The sequence below is a fragment of the Cynocephalus volans genome, chromosome 8 (assembly GCF_027409185.1).
Source record: "Cynocephalus volans isolate mCynVol1 chromosome 8, mCynVol1.pri, whole genome shotgun sequence".
Taxonomy (NCBI): Eukaryota; Metazoa; Chordata; class Mammalia; order Dermoptera; family Cynocephalidae; genus Cynocephalus; species Cynocephalus volans.
The window spans coordinates 130,118,242-130,137,881 of record NC_084467.1 but is presented as its reverse complement, the minus strand read 5'-3'; the positions used below and the strand labels follow the sequence as shown (position 1 = coordinate 130,137,881).

At 40.9% G+C, this 19,640-nt stretch overlaps 1 protein-coding gene across 1 annotated transcript in view; it reads left to right on the top strand.

The window, feature by feature from the left end:
- The window catches only part of SLC9C2 (solute carrier family 9 member C2 (putative)), a 104,635-nt gene extending 92,765 nt beyond the window's left edge, over positions 1–11,870 (top strand). The window contains exons 21-25 of the mRNA XM_063105912.1: positions 501–599; positions 7,170–7,337; positions 8,500–8,631; positions 10,999–11,184; positions 11,775–11,870. Of these exons, the coding sequence (XP_062961982.1) occupies positions 501–599; positions 7,170–7,337; positions 8,500–8,631; positions 10,999–11,184; positions 11,775–11,870 (681 nt within the window). The remainder of the gene's footprint in view (positions 1–500; positions 600–7,169; positions 7,338–8,499; positions 8,632–10,998; positions 11,185–11,774) is intronic.
- The last annotated feature ends 7,770 nt before the right edge of the window (positions 11,871–19,640 follow it).

Here is a 19,640-nt window from a genome sequence, read left to right as displayed (position 1 = left end):
TCAGCTTAGTTGTCCCTTCTTCTGTTGAGGCTTCACTGAATAACTAAGACAGGGTCCTGTGTCTTTTCTGCATTTTTCTATAGCACCTTGTCCCTGTCTCCTGTGTCATGATTATCACATACCTACCTACCCTAAGTAAAAGTTCTTCTGGAGGCAGGTAGTTTGTTTACTTTGCCATTATAACCCAAGCCCTAAACAGGGGCTAAAAAAATTTTTCACTCATTACTTCATTCATTCATTCCATAAACATTTATTGGGTGTTTATGTCAGTACTGAGCTAGGTACTAATCACAAAGTCTACAGTTTGTTTGCTTGTCCTTTTATTTCTAAAAGTTGATGTGGTATGTCATCACATTATGCATCATCAACAAACCAAGAATATAGTTTGGGTTTTTAATTCTACTTGAAAATCATTTTTAGATTTAAAATATTATTATTATTTAGAAAAGAAGACTATGAAGCTTTTGCGTTGACTCTCCCTCCCTTTTATTTTTATTCAGGAAAGAGCCAAACTTGCCTACTTTGACTATGGAGATGTCATTTGTAAAGAAGGTGAAATGCCACAAGGGATCTACTTAATTATTTCAGGAATGGCAATTGTAAGGAACAATTGATTCTTTACTTAAAAAGTATTTTGAAATATGTAATTGTAGCATAAGGAGAAATTTAGGAATCAAAAAAGTTTAAATTTTTAACATAATCTCTTTTCCAAATGAAACCATTTCTGCTCAGAGTGAGTGCTCCAGCTGAGAGTTAATGATAATACTCAAGACCTGAAATATGCTTTCTGTTTTACAAAATACTCTTATAGTCATTACTTATTCCTCACAGCAATCCTGGGGGGAGCAGTATTTTTCAGGATGTTCAGACCGTGGATGGAATATCAGACCAGAATGTTCAAAGCAACACTTGATGTAGCTTAAATTACTCACCTAAAGGAAAGGGGAGTTCAAGAATGAGGGAATGGGCTACAAAGCCAGATGCTCATAGAGGTCAGGCGGAATGAGGATAAAAAATACAACTGTTAATTGGACCAATGGGAGGCTTTTGTTGACCAGTGAGGGAGAGAGAAGGATTTCTGTGGGCTGATGGGGACAAGAATCCTTTGCATCTGCATACGAGTAATTTAGTAACTGAATATGTGGTTGTGTCCCAGCGTATGACCCAAATAATTCCTAGATCCTAGGTGATGGTCATAAATGACAAAGCCTTGTTACAGGGAAAATAATATATTTGGCTTTCTGTTCTTATGATGGGTATTTCAGATCTTAACAATACCAAAGAAATAAACAATTATAATAAATATAATACTAACACAACATGACAATTATGAAGTATCTGGCACTATTCTGAGCACTTTTTATTCATTTATTCACTCATTCATTTAACAAATATTTACTTCGTTACTACCATGTATAGTCCATTCTAAGCATGGGATTGACAAGACAGACAAAAGTCCCTGCCTTCTTGGAGCTTTTTTCCTAGTGGAGGGATAGGAGAGGGACAATGGAAAAAGTAAATAAGTTAAATATATAGTATGTTAAAGGTGATGGATATATGAAGTGGTCAGTGGTAATTTTTAAAAGAGTAGTCAAGAAAGAGAATATGTTATGACATTTAATCCTTATAACAACCCCATTTTTTATATGAGAAAACTGATGTACAGGGAAATTAATTCACTTGGCCCCAACTATACATACTAAGAGGCCAAAGAAGGCTTTGAACCCATATAGTTTGCCTCCAGTGCCCATGTGCTTAAGCTATACTCCCATTAGAATCCTAACAAATATATACTGCTACCAGTATATACGAAATATGTCACATCAAATACTTAAAAGCTGAAACATGCACGTTCCTTTGGGGAATTTTCCTGCAATGACTGGACTAGCTAAGCCTTCTTAAAATATAAGTTCCCCCATACCAGCCAGCCAGCAGGCGGAAAAAAAATGTGTGTGTGTATATATATATAAAATCTCCACTGATACTTGGTCTAAAGAGGTTATATTAGTATTCTATTGATGCCGTAAATAGCAAATTACCAAAAATTTATCTTTACCAAAATTATCTCTACTGTTCTGTAGGTCAGAAGTCTGGCTGGCTCAGCTCGTTTCTCTGAGTCTCACAAGGCTGAAATCAAGGTGTCAGTAGGGCTGCATTTCCTTCTGGAAGCTCTGGGAACAGAATCTGTTTCCAACGTGCATTGAGGTTGTTGCCAGAATCCAGTTCCTTAGGGCAATAGGACAGTAGGCCCTGCTTTTCTTTGGTTCCTTCGTGCAGGTCCTCACATTTCAGGACTAGCAAGGCCAAGTCTAATCCTTCTCATATCGCTGGATCTCTCTGATGGACTCTTCTGCCTTTCTCTTCTACTTTCCAGGGCTCATATGATTACATTAGGCCCACCAGGATAACCTGATTATCTCTTTAAGGCCAGCTGATTAGTGATCTTAATTCCATTTGCAAAGTCCTTTCATAGCAGTATGTAGATTAGTGTTTGATTGAATAACAGACAGGAATCTTGGGCAGACTTCTTAAGAATGCCACCTACCACAGATGTCATCTTCTCTTCTTGGTTTGCAATAAGCAGAGGCATTCTTTATTACCCAAAGATCCTTTGAACTGCTCTCAAAATTATGGCAATTTAGATTCTTCTTGGCCTCTCTGTGTAGCATTCATTCCTCCAGGGTACGGGGCAGGACCCTTTCTGGAATGGAGGTCTTATGATCTATGATCAGACAAGCTGGTCTCTATGTCTGATCTGAGATCCAGTCTTGCAGGGGAGCAAAGAGTGAGGAAGGCAGAAACTGGTTTTGCAATCTGTAGCCCCAAGGCTAGGGAGTGGACAAGATAGAAAAGAACCACAGGAACATAGGTGAGGCCCAAGGTCTAGGTTGACTCACCTCCAACCACTCCTCCACCACCCCAATATACACTGGGGAAAAGACGGTCTTTTCAATAAATGGTTCTGTAAAAACTCATTGTCCATATGCAGAAGAATAGTGACACCACTATCCCTCACAATGTGCAAAATTCAACTCCAAGATGGATTAAAGACTTGAAAGTAAGACCCAAAATTCCTACTAGACAAAAACATAAGGGAAAAACACTTCAGATCATTGGCCTGGGAAAAGACCTCAAAAGCACAGGCAACAAAAGCAAAAATAGACAAATGGGATTATATCAAACTAAAAGGCTTCTGCACAGCAAAGGAAAAAATCAACAGTGAAGAGAAAGACAACCTGCCAAAATGTGGAGAAGATATTTGGGAACTATTCATTGGACAAAGGATTAATATCCAGAATACACAAAGAACATACAACTCAACAGCCAAAAAAACAAAAGAAACAACAACAAAAAAATCCAATTAAAAAATTGGGCAAATGACCTGAGAAATTGTTGTCAAAAGACAACATAAAAATGATCAAAGTACGTAAGAAAAAATGCTCAACGTCACTAATCATCAGGAAAATGCAAATCAAAACCATGAGATATCACTCATCCCACTTAGAACAGCTATTGTTTTTTAAAAAACACTAAGAATAACACATGTTGGTGAGGATGGGAAGAAAAGAAAAATTGTATACATTGTTGGTGGGAATGTAAATTAGTACAGTCATTATGGAGAACAACTGGAGATTCCTCAGAGAACTAAAAATAGATCTTACAGCCAAGGTGGTGGAATAGAAAGTTCCCAGCATCACTCACTCTCTCACAAATCAACCATCTTACAACTATAAAAAAGCAATGACAGCTAAGCTGGGGCCTCTAGAGCTCAGGGGAAGAGGAGGAGAGACCTATGGAGTGTATGAAGGCAGGAGAAGCCATGATGAAAGGAAAGAAAAAACCATTCTGACTGTTTTGAGCCCCAGCTGCTTCCAGGCTGGAGCTGCTGAGTGCATGGGGCAGGAGCCGGCAAAAGCAGCAGCTGTGCCCTTTTGATGAAGTTGTTTGAAGGCGGCAGGGGGGAAGGACAGCAAGACCACTGATAGGGTTCCCTTGGACCCACATAGGACTGAGGAGCCACAACAACTGAAAAAAGCCACTCAGAGGCTGATGAGTCATTGCAAGGGACTGAAGCATGGCCCGGCCCATGGGAAGTGTTTGGATCACAGGCAGTGGGGGAGATGGGCACACAGGGAGAACACTGTGGCACAGCAAGGACAGTTGATCTGCCCTCCAACCAGCGTAGGACCACTCAGAGAAGACTGGTCAGGAATATAGAATTACAAGGGGTGCTGTTTGATGAAAAGTCTCAGGCCCAGACCAGAGTTTCTACCCAACTCAGGTGCACAGGGTTGCATGAGAACCGGAAGTACCTCTAAAGCCAACCATTAAATGCTGAGCTGCACAAAAAGCCTTTCCTAGGGAAACAGCAGCAAAGCAGCAATTTACCTCAACCACAGAGCTCAAGTGCTGGTCCCCACAGGAAGTTCCCCTGGTTTAGTAGTAAGCAAAGGACAACAAATTAGTTCCAGTGCAGAGTTTAAGTGGTAGGAACAGCAAATAATCCAACACAGAACTGAAAGAAAAAACAAAGCACCTGCAATCAGAGACAAACTTTGATATTAACTCGTAAAGGTCTCATTTCACCAAAGAACACCTGTATCACCTATAAGGACCGGAAGTCCCCTGGGCTACCATGCCAGAAAAGGGGGAGGTCTGGAGGCCTGCCCCCCAACACCCGCAACCAGCCCAGCAGTGACCACTGAGCTGCCCGCAGGAAGTGTGCTGGGCTCTCCTGAGCTGTGCCTCGGCTACGCACTGCCCCCCCACCCCATATGCGCAGCCAGCCCAGCAAGAACCACCAAGCCTCAGCAAGAAGGGCCCCAGTTCCCGAGCTGGAGTGGTGGGGGGTGAGGGCTTTAGCCACACCCCCTGACATCTGCACCCAGCCCGGCAATGACCAAGCCACTGCTGGAAGCCCCCCGGTCTCCCCTGTGGGAATGAGGGGGGTCCAAGGCCTCAATTCCTCCCCTTCTCCTTCTTCCATTTCCTTCCTCTTTCCCCCTCCCTCCCTACTGCCCAACTGCTCCTCAACAGCATCCGAGAATGTAAAAAAAAATAAAAAAATAAAACTGTGATTCAGCAATCCCACTACTGTGTATATATTCAAAGAACAGGAAATCAGTATATTGAAGCAGTATCGGACCCACATGCATATTGTGTTGGAGTGAGCAGAACTGAAGCCATATCGGGACCTAAAACCGGCTGGGCTGCAAAGGGGTTGGGGGGCGGTATGTTAAAAAGGACAGTTTTTTTGTATCTTCACTCTTTCTTCGCATCCCCTGACTTTCTTATCTTGTTTGCTAAGTAGGAAAACAAGGCTGAGAAGCTAATCGGTACTTTGCAAAGCCAACAGTTCTTTCTTTGAGAGAAGTGCCCAAGGCCAAATGACTGGAAGCCGACCTTGGGCACCAGCCAGGTCATCCAGAGCTCTGCGAAGCAAAACTACACAAAACACTGCAGAGAAGGTGATTCTACTCCAGAACAAATAAAAATCTTGCAGGGTCCTGAGATAACAGCAAAGATGTAAACAGAAACCAGAAGAAGCCTTGGCGAGACCTTGTACCTGACTCGTAGACACAGACTCCTCATAGTTCATGTCTCCTTCTCTCCTGCTTTTCACTTCCCACATTCCATTCCCTCAACCCTCCTTTAGAAACCCCTCAGTAAATCCAAGTCCTTGAGATGGGACAGTCTACCATCTCCTTCAGCTGAATACATCTGCTTTTCTAACACCAACCGTTTGACTTCTGAGTTTTTTTTTTTCTCTCAAGGTGGCGGGCAGCAGGACCTGAGTTCCGTAACAATTGCAGTGCTATTCACAATAGCCGATATATGGAACCTGTGTTCATCAACAGATAAATGGGAAAAGAAAATGTGATATGTACTTGCATATACAATGGAATACTGTTTGGTCATTGAAAAGAATGAAATCCTGCCAATCACCATGTAATATTTTGAAATACAGTATATACTTGGTCTTTGTCAGCTTTTCTGGCATACAACTTTTAAAAAATTTCGACGCAAGTGCTGCCTTTTTGTATGCTGATGAGTTGGTTATGGCTGGCAGCCCTAGGTAGCTTTTGGATGGGGGCTGGTTGCCAGGGGAACCAACTTTGTGATGAGAGTGTTGGAACTTTCATTCTCACCCCTCGTCCTTTAGGGAAGGGAGAGGGACTGAAGGTTAAGCTGATCGCCAGTGGACAACTATTTCATCCATAAAGCCAGATGGCTATGTAATAAAGCCAGAGGTGCAGGGTTCTGAGACCTTCTGGATAGCGGACCACGTGGAGGTTCCAATAGGGTGGCATGCCCAGGAGAGCATGGAAGCTCTGCGCCCCTTCTCCCATACTTCACCCTATGCATCTCTTCGCCTGTATCCTTTGTAATATCCTTTATAATAAATACATAAACATTAAAAAAATGGCCATTTAAAAAGATTCGAAATCCTTTGGAAGCCTGAATGCCTCGAAAATCTTAATGGTAATCCTTAAAAGAGGAGGCAGTTTTTACAGCAACCTCTTCAGTGACGTTTTGCTCCCTGTTACCTTTGTCCTGAACAATAGTCTTCTGCGTTGATGTTTACAGCTAAACTTTCTGGGAAATTCTGAAATCCTTCTCCTTGATTCCTGCACCTTCCCCCTGACTGTCCTCTTTCTCCACTCATGCCTACCAGTTCCCTTCCTGAAGTAACTTAACCATCCTATGTTCATCCTAAAAACTTTTTCTGTCGATGTCTCATGGTAATTATTCTTAAGCATTCTAAAGGAAGACAAGGCTTTTACTGGTTTCTTGGCTTAATTCATGATATCTAATATATGCGCCCATGCAATAGCCCATTATGTTCAGACTATCAAGTGCACTCAGAGTGGGTAATTGCAGTAGCTGCAGACTATAATTTACTAGTTTTGGTGGGATTTTTGTATAAGAAAGGTATAAGTAGAAAGTTGTAAATAGGGGTCATCTGTAAGGCTAAAGATTAGAAACAAATCTCTGCCCTGGGGTGTTGAAATGTGAAAGAAACTGTGATATTCATGAAGCCTAATTCTTCCTTCACACCTGTCAGGATTCATAAAGAATCTTTGCCTTCCATTGGAATCATTGCAAGCAATAGCAGGAGCTCCTGTGGTTAGATCGAAGGGTTTTTAATTTTTTATTTCTCTTTGCAGTTGCATAGTTCACCTCCTACCTTTGGGATACAGAGAAGCCTAAGGCCTGATAGAGAGTCCAAAACCGTATATACAGAGTACTGTACTAGTGGGGACGTAATTGGAGAGCTGAACTGCCTGCTTAAGCGTGAATTTGAATATACTGTCATCTGTGAAACTATTTTACAGGTAAGAAAATAATTCTGTCACAGGTTATTAGTCAATTTTTCCTCAAGTGAATGAGGAAAGCCAGCACTTTTTCCTCCTTTGGGTTCTGGTGTCTTATTTAGTCATCGAGCCAGCTATCACGAGGCAGGGTAGACTAACTGAGAGAAGGCAGATGTAGTGTCTTGCATGCCAGGCTCTGCCAAGCGCCACTGCGTTCTGCCTGTGGGAACTGGAGTGAGTTATTTAAACTCCTTGAGTCTTAACGTCCTTGTCTATTAAGTAGAGAGAAAACCTACCTTTTGATGTTATGAGGATAAGGAAAATATCTGTGTAAAGTGCCTGGGACATACAGGTGCTCAAAAAATGGCCACCAATAGGAGAGATGTGTTTTTAAAGTGCATTTGTTTTTAAACTTCCTTTCTTTCATTTTTCACTTGCTAAGTAAGAAGTTATCTATTCCCAAAATAAGGGGCCTCACATTCCCCTAGGTGTGGGGAATTCAAATAGAAATGAGCCAAAGTTTCTGATATAGAGAATTCTCAATCTTTTGGGACTGTTAGATGCGAAAGAGTCAGATCCAGAGTCTTAGGGGTATGTGGAGTAGAATGGGATGTTGTTTGATCAATTTCATACCATCTCATTTGCGGAAACTCTTCCGGATAGAAGGCATGAATTTAGTCACAAGGCTGAATTGGATTCATTGATGTTCATTTAACTTGAATTCAGAAAGAGTAGTCTTCCTTATCCAGGTAAGCAGTCCACTTCTGGAAACATACTGTGAATGACCCCACATTGTCTATTGTGATGATAAAAATAGATACATTTATATGGCTTTGTTCATGTGTGTGTGTGTGTGTGTGTGTGTGTGTGTATGGCTTAGTTCTTGAATCTTGGGCTGATGAGACATATCCTTTATTATATTTGTTGACTGATATGAATTTTCCTGGCCTATTATTAAGTCTATCACTTTAACTGGACCATGAGTTTTATAATCTTATACATAGCAAACAACCTTTCCACAATACAGATGCTTTTAAATATCAGAGTATCACGATTATGCTAGAACTGATAGTTTTTCTGAGAGGTAAAATGAAGATTAAATCTACAAGCATCTTGTTTTTTGATGGTCTTTTAATTTAGTTCCAAATAAAGCTGGCTGTGGCCTGGTACCTTGTCTTTTCAGGCCTGCTTTATCTCCCTGGAGGATTTATATGAAGGCTTTGATGTCTTCTGGCCAACCCTGGAATATAAAATATGGCTAAAGCTTGCCCTTAGTACTGCCTATCAGTATTTTGAATCAAGTCTCGTTGATGAGGTAAGTTACATGATTAAAATACGAATGAATTTTTATGTCCCGTATTTTTTCAAAATGCTTTTCATATTTTTGAGACAAAGATAGAAAGAAAGGTTGTGTCTGATTTTCTAAAATGAGATTGCTAGAATTTTAACCACTCTCTTATCCTGACTTCCCACATATAATCAATCTTCTTGTCACAGCTAATTTTCCTAAGCTACCTGCAATCGTTGCTTACAAAAACAAACAAACAAAACAAAACAGTAGATTCAGCAATTATTGCATAGATAGATCTCCCAAGAGTCAAGCATGGTATTAATCAGAATGATTTAATGAACATGCGATCTGGTATTTATTATAGTCTACTCTGTCTACATTAATATAAATCTCCTGTCTTTTCAAAATTGTTATTGAGGTGACTAAACCTCTTTTATGAAGTTTCCCTCCAAAGAGTAGTGGTTCAAGTCTGTCCCTGGACTGGAATAATTTACAATCCCATATTTATATCCCATTTAATAATTATTTGAACCCCTACTATGAGTCAGGAACTGGAGAAGGGACAGACCTGAAGTTCAACAATATTCACTGAACTGAGAGATAAATGTTCACTGGATGTAAACATTGGGTTAAAAAATTAACATGTCACACAAGCTAGTCATGTTTTGTTTGCTATGTGGTAATTTCAGAAAAATTTTACCATAGGGGTAAGGAGATTGAGATTCTTCTCTTTTCCTTTTGCCTTGCCTCTTAATGAGGAGTAGGACAAATTTAGAGTCTAGTATGAAACTCTAGAGGAGAGAATTAGCATGGAAGGGTTGAAACTGTATGGAGTCACCTTTGACTCAGTAATAACGTGCATGTTCTTTACAATTTTTTTCATTCAAAGCAACACATATTCCTCATATAAATGAGAAGATATAGATACAAAGCATTAAAAAATAATAATAACCTTTTACCCCCAATTTTACTCCCTAGAGAATCTCTATTTAATACTTTGGTTTATTTCTTTCTAGTCCTTTTCCATTAGGAACTAGCCAGTTAAGACTTTTTAGAACCCCCATGCACTGATATTATGCTCTCCCACCAAACCCTCCTAAATCACAGAACTCAAAATGTACATGCATTTTAAAAGCAGACTGAGCTGATGGCCTCTGTCAGGACACTGTCCCGGACATTCCACTGACCTCCAAGCTCCTGTATTAGCGTGCTAGCACTGCTGTAACAAAGAACCACACACTGGGTGGCTTAAACAACAGAAATTTATTGTCTCCCAGTTCTGGAGGCTAGAAGTCTGAAATCAAGGAGTTGGCAGGGTTGGTTCCTTCTGAGGGCTGTGACAGAAAGTGGTTCAGGCCTTACTCCTTGGCTTGTAGAAGGCTTCCTTCATCTTCACTTGGCATTCTCCCAGTATGCAAGGCTGTGTCCAAATTTCCCCTTTTATAAGGGCGTCCATCATTTTGAATTAGGAGTCCGCCCTTCTCTGGTATGACTTCATCTTAATTAATTGCATCTGCAATGACCCTATTTCCAAATAAAGTCACATTCTGAACGGCTGGGGGTTAGGACTTCAACATAAGAATTTTGTGGGAGGGCCGGCCCGTGGCTCACTCGGGAGAGTGCGGTGCTGATAACACCAAGGCCCCGGGTTCGGATCCCATATACAGATGGCCGGTTCGCTCACTGGCTGAGCGTGGTGCTGACAACACCAAGTCAAGGGTTAAGATCCCCTTACTGGTCATCTTTTAAAAAAAAAAAAAAAGAATTTTGTGGGAGACAAAATTCAACCCATAACCGCTCCCTTCCAGTTCTAAAGTCTATAATTCTGGGCCTGGAGGCATGACTCAGACCCAGTGCTTGCTTTGTCTTGTTTTGGCTTCTTGTTACTTGTTTGCTTGACAAGTGGGGCATTTGCTTACTGCTGGGTAAAACCTGTGAATCTTTAAGACTTTGGTTCTTGTGCCAACAGAAATCCAATGTGGCATGGCTGACCACCCTGCTGTGGCTGGCTGAGAATTCATAAATCAGGGCTGGGCAACCCCATCCAGGGTCATGAAACAATAATATAAACACTGAAGTCACAGACTTGTCAGAGGCCATTCTGAACTCCAAATAAATTCTGTCTGTTGGCACCAGTGTCCATGTGCCTTCTGACACCCTCAAAGAACCAGATCAGTGAATTTGCTTTCTTCTTGATACCATATGTCAGTTTGTATGATTTATTTTATTTATTTATTTTGTTTTGTTAAGGTATTTATTTATTATTTATTTATTTTTAAATTTTAACTTCTCAATATACATTGCAGTTGATTTTCATGACCCTTCACCTGTTCCTCTTCCCCTCATCAGTTTGTATGATTTATAGAAAAAAAATTTGCAATCTTATTGTAGGACTTAAAGTTTCAGAAGTGTGTGGTGCTCAATCACGCGTATGTGGAGACTTTATCAAGCTACAATGAAATGACTATTAATAATGTGACCATGAAATTCGTTATTATTGTGTATGGCAGTGTGATTGATACTAAGACAGAGGAACCATATTTTGCACCTTGCATTATACCTAAAACCTGTGAGCAGGTAAGGAGTATCATTTCTAAAGAGTCATTTGCTGTTCATGCTTCTGACCCTCAGTTTCCTCCTTGGTAAGACGGGGCTAATGGCAGCAGTCATCTCATCAGGTTGTTGTGAGGATTAAATGAGATAATGTGTGGTATCTAGGAATGATAGTTACAGTTATTACTTGTCTGCTACTTGCATTCTGGGAGGCAGATTTTGGGGTACACGGGGCAAAAGCTCTAAGAAAGGAAGACGGTCCCACCAGTGGGAAGGCTGGGCCTTGAGCCCTGGAACATACATAAAGGGGTAAAAGCAACTCATTGGATGTTGATGATTCCCTGCTTTCCAAACTGGGAATTTCCAGTCCAGTTACAAGTAAGGTGTAGAAATTTTCTCTCTGGTGTCTATAAATATGCAAAACAATTTGCTGGTCCAAGACCTCTTGAAACAACATCAAAGATGATTTGAAATAAAAAAGATAGAGCTTATGTTGGAGAACCAGTTTTAGGTTTTGGCTTGTTTCTTGTATTGTTTGGAAAGGTTGGGGTGAGAAGCAGCTAAGTTAGAGAACAAAGAATACTCTTTTGACTCATTTTGACTTTTTTCTTTAGGTTCAGGGAACTTCAGATTTAAGCAAGCTTCTGATAATCCGGGCATCTGAACCTGCCAAAAATAATGATAGTGCCACCACCATGAGTAAGGGATAGCCTTTTAGTGGTAGGAAAACCATAAACTTCAATACATGTAAAATTCATTTAATTCTAAGAAAATGATTTGGGGGGGCATCGTATGGGTTTATCATTAGTTCCTATTCTTGGGCCCTGGCTGCGACATTGCTTCTGGGAGGTTACATATCATAGGCTTATAGACACTGAAACCCAGGTGGCTCCTTCCTCTCCCATGCCCTTCCCTTCATACCCATGACAGGGGAGAGTAGCTTCTATGTCATACTCAGTTCCTGCCCTGGTTGGTGGAGCCGTATAGTACTGTTGGAGGCAGTACAGAAATGGGGAGGGGATAGGCTGTCTCACAGTGAGCCCAGTTGTGGGGAGCTGGTCTGCTCCCAACAACTGAAGGGAATATGGAACCTGATTCGTGCTCATTGGATATTCCAAACCACAGTCACAGCCATGGGTCAAATGACTTTTTTTTAGGTGCACTTCGATAGTCACTAAGTAATTATAGTCATGAAATGCTTATTAGCATCCAGTTGTGTGCATCATGATGCTAAGCATTACACAAAGAAGACTGGATAGGAGGGCATTGCTCTAGAGAAAATGCACTCAAGATCTTTCATTCCATGCTCAGCATCCCTGCCTTACCAAGCCTGGTGTCAACATCCTCTCAACTGCCCCAGATTAAACACCACAGAATCATACTTGATTTGTGACTCTAATTTGCACCATCCCAGTGTCTACAATACATGTGACCTGCCCGCACAGATATTATGCAATTCTTAAGGAATTGTTAATTTGGAGGGAGGATTTACATGATTCCAAACTGTGTGCTTAAAGTGAGATCTTATTAATAAATTATATCTCACTATTTTTCATTTGCATAATTCTCATAAAATGCAATCCCACTGTGTGCTGGGCACCATGCCAAGTGCTAGTTGGTGAGCAAGCCATACACAGTTTCTGCTGTCATGGGGAGGAGAGACAGTCATTAAATAAATAATTATGCTTTTCCCTTAGCAGCAATTAGGACCTCAGACATCCTTATGGCTCACCTTCCATCCCCTGTTCTGGGGTCATATGATGGGCACCATGATTTCAGGAGCCCCTTCTGCTCCTGAATCACCTGTCTAAGCTGGCTAGCACTGAGATAACCATTACCCCAGCCCACACAGTCTTTTTAAGTCTTCTTCTCTGCTTCTTCCAAACTACTCCTGGGGCACAGGAGTCTATGGCAAGGCTAGAGCTAAGGGCCTAATATCAGCCCCCATGGGGCACTGTGAGGGCTATTGAGTCAGAGTTCTAAGGACTGCCAGGAAGCAGGGCACAGGTCCCTACTGTTTTGGGCCTGTAGGCCTCTCTCCTTCATCAGGCCTTCTGGAATGGGTTTGAGACAAAAGTCACAAATGGTAGGCCCATGGACTGAATCCAGCTGGTACACTGGGTTTGGCCCCCACACGTTTTCTTTAAAAATTTTTAAATTAATTGCCAAGTAGAAATACACAGTAGTTTCACATTTAAAAAATACAGATTTTGAAGTTTTCATGAAAAATGAGAAGGTCTGCCACCACTCAGCCGTTATTCCTACGTGTGGCAACAATAAGATAGAGCTGATTATCAGCTGGCTTCAATAGAGGGAGTAGATGCTTTCCAGTTTGCCACAGTCCACACCGCTCCCTCTTGTCTTTATCCAGCCCACTTTGTGTGATCTGCCTATTTTCATTTGAGTTTGTCAGCCCTTGTGTTGGACTTTTGGGAGCCTTTTACAAACCTCTGGGGAAAGAAAGGGAGACTTGTAGGGAAAATGCAAATCGGTATTTCAAAATAGTCTCCTGCTGCCTTTACTCTTAAACTCCTAATTTAGTTTTTCTGTTCAATGCATGTATTTGGTTACCCTCAGCCAAAATCAGTCTTCGAATGACCAACAGAGAATATAACTGGAAGAGAAAAGATGAGGTAACAAAGTTGGCACTTTGATTAGACTTTTCCTCTTGTGAATATTAAGCTACACAACTGAAACAAATTGTAAGGTCAAGTAGCAAAATGTAGATGGTGAGAAAAGAGACTCCTAGCTGTATCTCTTTAATTTGGACAAATTGGGTTATAGTTCATCTGAATGACTTAAAAATTAATATTATAGAATACTTTTGAAAGATATAATTTTGACCCACCCAACTTTCCCCCTTCTCACTCCGTTCCCCTGATATTTAGTGCAAAGAGTAGGAATCTATGGGATTAGGGATGGGGAGGGACATGCTTCATGTGTGCATTTAGACATTGGTGTCTAAGTATCTATGCTTCTCCCTTTGGAGTGTTCATTCTCTGTGGATGTCTGGGTGCTATGCGCGTGCGTGCATGTGCGTGCGTGTGCGTGCATGTGCGTGTGAGTGTGTGTGTGTGTGTGTGTGGCCCTGACTGGTCATTGGCATCTTCCTAGAGTATAAATTTTATTTGAAGATCTTTTAAAGTGAAAAGTTAACTCATTTAACTGCTAGGTTATTTAAAATGTTTTATATTAAAATAAACGTTATAGAGTGGGATGATAAATTTGCATGAATTTTTAAGATAGGACAAAAGACTTCAAAACATTTTGTTATGGAGAGTCACATAGATTTTTGCAACCACATCTTTTCCTACTTTCCTCAGCAATCGAGCTAATTTAGAAAAGTTTGAGAAGTGCTGGAAGTTATGCCTAGAGTTGGGGAGGGAAAGAGGCCTGTCACATGGGGCCAGGTCAGAGCAGAGGCAAGTCTGGTGGTGGGGGGGGGGGGCAGTCTGCAAGGCTTGTGACTTGAGGGGTCTCTGTTAGGATTCCTCACTGAACTCTTTTGTGCCAGAGCCCACTGGTGGGTGGAGTGGAGGAGCAGTTGGCTCTGACAGGGCAATAGGGTGCTAGGCAAATGCAGAAGTGGACCAGGTAGCACCAGGTAGCAGTAATGGTGGGAAGGACAGCTTCAGGAACCTTCAGCACCCTTCCTCCTCCCAATCTCTGACAGCCAGATGCCAAATCATCCCAAATAAACATGCCCCTTAAGGAAAAATGATATGCTGTGTAAGTGCAGCTTTACAATGTATATACGTATACGTTGTGGAATAGCTAAATTATAGCCTTACCCTAGAGAAAGTGGTGGATGCACACACATATGCCCCTGCCTAGGGTAAAAAATATATACATGCTTATTTCTCCGAGCAACCTGGCAATAACAAATCTTTCAAACAAAAATAAGACACACCCACAGTAGAGGGTGGGGAGGATTGGGGAGATGTTGGTCAAAGAACACCAAATTTCAGTTAGGAATAAGTGCAACTGATCTCTTGTACAACATGGTGACTAGAGTTAATAACCATGTATTACATACTTAAAAATTGCCAAAACAGTAGATTCTAAGTGTTCTCTTCACATCCCCAACCAGGTAGCTACCCTAAGACCCTAACAGAAAGTTTGGTCCTGCCACTGTGATTTATGATAATCGAGGTGGTCTGCAGTGCATTTGTTGGGGAAAGGAAAGTTGCATTGACCAAGCTTATGGTGAATAGTTCCTTTAAACAAAGCACATTTTTAGGTAGCCCTCCTAGGGTCATCTTCTCTTCTCTCTTAAAGAGACCCTATTTCACAAATGGGAAACCTAATTGAGAGTCAAATAATTGAGCTCCTCATTTGTTACTATCTTTTCCAGACCCCATAATTTAAACAAAATTCTCATTCTGATTTACAAAAAATGTTTCCAGTTACTCTGCAATTAGTCATAAAGTTAATTGGGATTCAACTTTCATAACATTTTTCTTTTCCATAAGCACACCTTTGACAGACTACTCTAATTGAATTAATATAGTATTGTTTTACAAGATGACAGTGTAGAGAGGCACATGTAATTAATTATAATGTATCATTTAAAACTTTTAATATGTAAGATCGTTTAGGGGGAATTTTCCAGGTAATAAAATGGAAACTTTTCAGTACATTTTATGTTTTCATTTAACAGGTAAGAAGTTTTTCCTGAAATGTTTGTAGTCTAATATTTTATTTTTGACTTTCTTCTACAGTTGGAAACTGGACACCATTTTAGGAAAGTCTATTAATGATGCTAATATGATGTGTTGAGTCAGGTTAAAGGCTGAGCTAATGCCCTGACTCACATACTGAAGGATTATCTGGCAAGGAGTTCACTTAGAAGCTGCTGAAACAGTTTACTGCTGCATTTATTTTACAAGCAATTGATGGAATGCTTTCTGTAAAAACTCTAATTTTAAGTAGCTGCTTTATACTTAAAATGTTCAAAAATTATTCAGGATAATATAAGATATGCTAAAATTTATGCCTACCAAATGCAGCCCGGCTTCCAGCTGAGAGCAAGTTGTAATGGAGAGTGTTATCAAGTGTTATACAATTAATATACTACTGTCTAAAGCATAGGCCCTGTAATTTTTGTTTGTGAAACTGCTATAATTAGGGTCTCCCTAATATTTTCCAGAGTAGTTATTCTCCCTACCCCAATTTAGTAAATATTGAAAAATGGAACTACGTTCCACAATCTCAAGTTACTGAAAGCAAAGTTAGGAGAAATTAACATTGTTACACTGCATAGTACTCTTTGATGTCACATTTTATTTTTAAAAGTCAAATAAAGTTGAATTTTATGGTTGACTGTTTATTATCGAGAATCCATGGGCTGAGCCCGTGGCGCACTCGGTAGCGTGCTGCGCTAGCAGCGCGGCGTCGCTCCCGCCGCCGCAGGTTCGGATCCTATATAAGGATGACCGGTGCACTCACTGGCTGAGCGCCGGTCACGGGAAAAAAAAAAAAGAAAAAGAGAATCCATTATTCATTTTCATCTCAAGACTTTGAAAGAATACATGATTCTTTAGAGAAAACCATAACAGAGGTAAGAATAGAAGGAAATACAAGAAAAAAAGTCAAGCTCAAATTATTTATTTAAGAACCTTCTGGATACCTAGCATAATGGGGCAGCATTTTGCAGAGTGGTCTTTGGAGCACCTGTGTGTCAGCAAATATCAGGTGTGGCTGTTGCACATCACAGAAACCTGACCACAGTGGCATACTCACATAGGGGTTCATTTTTCTGATGTGACCAGATGTATGAAAATAGGACACAGGATTGGTGCAGCTGCTTGAGGATGTTATTATGGACCCAGGCTCCTTGCAGCCTCCTACTTCTTCATCCTTGGCCTGTGATTTGATCCTCATGGTGGCAAAATGACACCCGTAACACCAGGCATCCCATCTGCTTTTCAGAAGTAGGGCAAAGAGCTTTCTCCTTATGAGGCTTTGCCTCTTCAGTCAGGAGGGGTCCCTACTCTAGGCCAGAACTGTCACATGGCCACACCTATCTCAAAATTCATCTTGAGATGAACAAGCACCTCATCTTGCCACCCTTAACACAATCTGGGTGTTCTTAGTAAGGCATAAGAGAGAAATGGATATTGGGTGTACAGCAGCAGTGTCTATTGCATGCCGTCAGTCACCTGGATTGTTAAAAATGAAGGAGTTACGGCCATCTATGGAATCAACCTCTGGGGGTAAGACCCTGGGCTCTGCACTTTTGTGCACTCCTCAGGTGATTTAGTGCACATTGAAGTAGTAGAAAACAGATGTCTGCTCTACAAGTTTGCTTAGGAGCCACAATACCATATATCTGAAACAACTAGAAGACAATACTTTATTCCATGCATATCAATTAGGATGCTTTGGGCTGCAGGTACCAGAAAACCCAACTCAAAAAGGCTTAAACACTAAGGCAATTTACTAGTTTATGTAATACAAGTCAAGAAGTAGGACAGGTTTGCTGTTGGTAGACTCAGTGATGATGGTCAAGGGTCATGTTCTTTCCTCTCCACTCTGCTGTTCACCTTTTCAGTCCCTTTCTATGGCTGTTTCCTCTTTCTAGGTTGTAAAATGGCTGCCAGTGGCAATTAACACTTCATGTTTCCTCGTTCATATCCAGTGGGAGACCAAAAAAAAAAAAAAAAAGGTCTTTCAATTGTTCTCCAGAGAAAGAATTCTTCTAAAAAACTCCACCCCTCTACTTGTGTCTTATCTGCACACCTATCTCTGAACCAGTCACTGTTAAGAGGAGGGTGGTAATGACAGTTAATATGTCCTTTAAGTTAGAATGAAAGTTGTATTTCTGCAATTTGCATAGCTTCCAAGAGGTAGGGTCCAATGGATGTTTGAGAAGTAAATCACTATGACAGCACACTGTACCCAGTAAATTGGCACTTTGACTTGGCCATTTCGACACAGGCATTCTGGCTCCTTCACAGAGCTTCTCTTCAGTGCAAATCCCCATCCATCGGATGGAGGTTGGAGGTGAGATCAAACTTCTGACAAGACCACACAGGAGTCACAAGTTTACCACCTTGCTCATCTTAGAGGACCATCTGTACTAGCCAAAGCATTTCCTGATTCTGAGTGGTCATGTGGACTGCCTCTCAAATTCCTTGTTTCTCCCACAGCCACAATGGTCATATATTAGTTCACTTTTAATGAATAAATCTTTGGATGCATAATGGAATGTATTTTGTTCTATAAAAATTGAGGGCAACAATTCTCGGTAAGGGAACTCTACTCTCCCTGCCCAGTAGTGTATTTACAAATGTACTTAAGATCACGTCTACCCTGGAAATTCATTTTCATTATGTAACATTTTATATTTGGAAAAGAATACTTGCACAAAGTCTCATGACTTCATAGTTGCTTATTTACAGAGCCAGAATTCAATTTTGAGGATACATGACCCCTTTTCCTTAAGGACTTTCAGCATTTTTATAGATATCATCTATGTGGGTAGAATTGATACAGCCAACAAAACTCCAAGGTTTGGGTGCTCGAGTGAGTGGTGAGAAGGAAAATAGGTTTATCAAGGTCGGGGGAAAAGTTGATCAATTTGATTCTGAATTTGCAGATTCAATGGCAAATGTTTCATTGGTGAGTAAACATAAGACTCAAGTTCAAGTAATCAATGTTGGAGATTCAGACTTTGAACTGTTAACAAAAAAGAAAGTTGAAACCAGACTCTCCATGAGAGACAAGGACCAAAGGGAAATATTAAAGGGAGACAGGAGAGCAGTGAGGAATCTGATAGCTAGGGAAATGACAGGAAACCAAGGCGCCGGGGAAGAGTCGGAAGATATGCTGTAAGATAGTTTCTTAAGGCAGATAGTATTAGTTCCTTAAGGGCAGAATATATTGAGTTGGGAAAGAGTAGGTGCAGCACGAAAGACCTCTGGCCTCTTAGCCATGTGAGGATATAGCAAGAAGGCAGCTGTCTACAAGCTAGGAAACGGGCCCTCCGCAGACATGTGATCTACCAGTGCCTTGATGTTGGGACTTCTAGTGTCTAGAACTGTGAAAAAAAATGTTTGCTGTTTAAGCCCCCCAGTCTATGGTATTTTTTTTATAGCAGCCTAAGCAAACTAAGACACCATGAGGGGGAAACCTCTTTCTAAACCTAAGACTTATTAGCACACTATAATAAAAGTCTCAGAGACCACGAGTCAAGAGTAGCAAAAAGCACGAATATACCATTATGCTCAAGGTACATATTCTTAAGCCCAGCAATCCCATTACGGTATTAGGTCTGGAGCTCTCTTTATACCAGCAATCACAAAACCACAGGACTCTAGGATCCAAGCAAGTAACATATAGGAGCAAGGTGAGCAGAGATATCTGGTGAAATCACACATTCTTTAGCTGTTCCTCCCTTTTCACTGTATGGAATTCTATGTCTTGTTTTTGGAGAAAAGTATTCAGGCCAATCCTAGCAAGAAAGAAGCCTCTGCCCT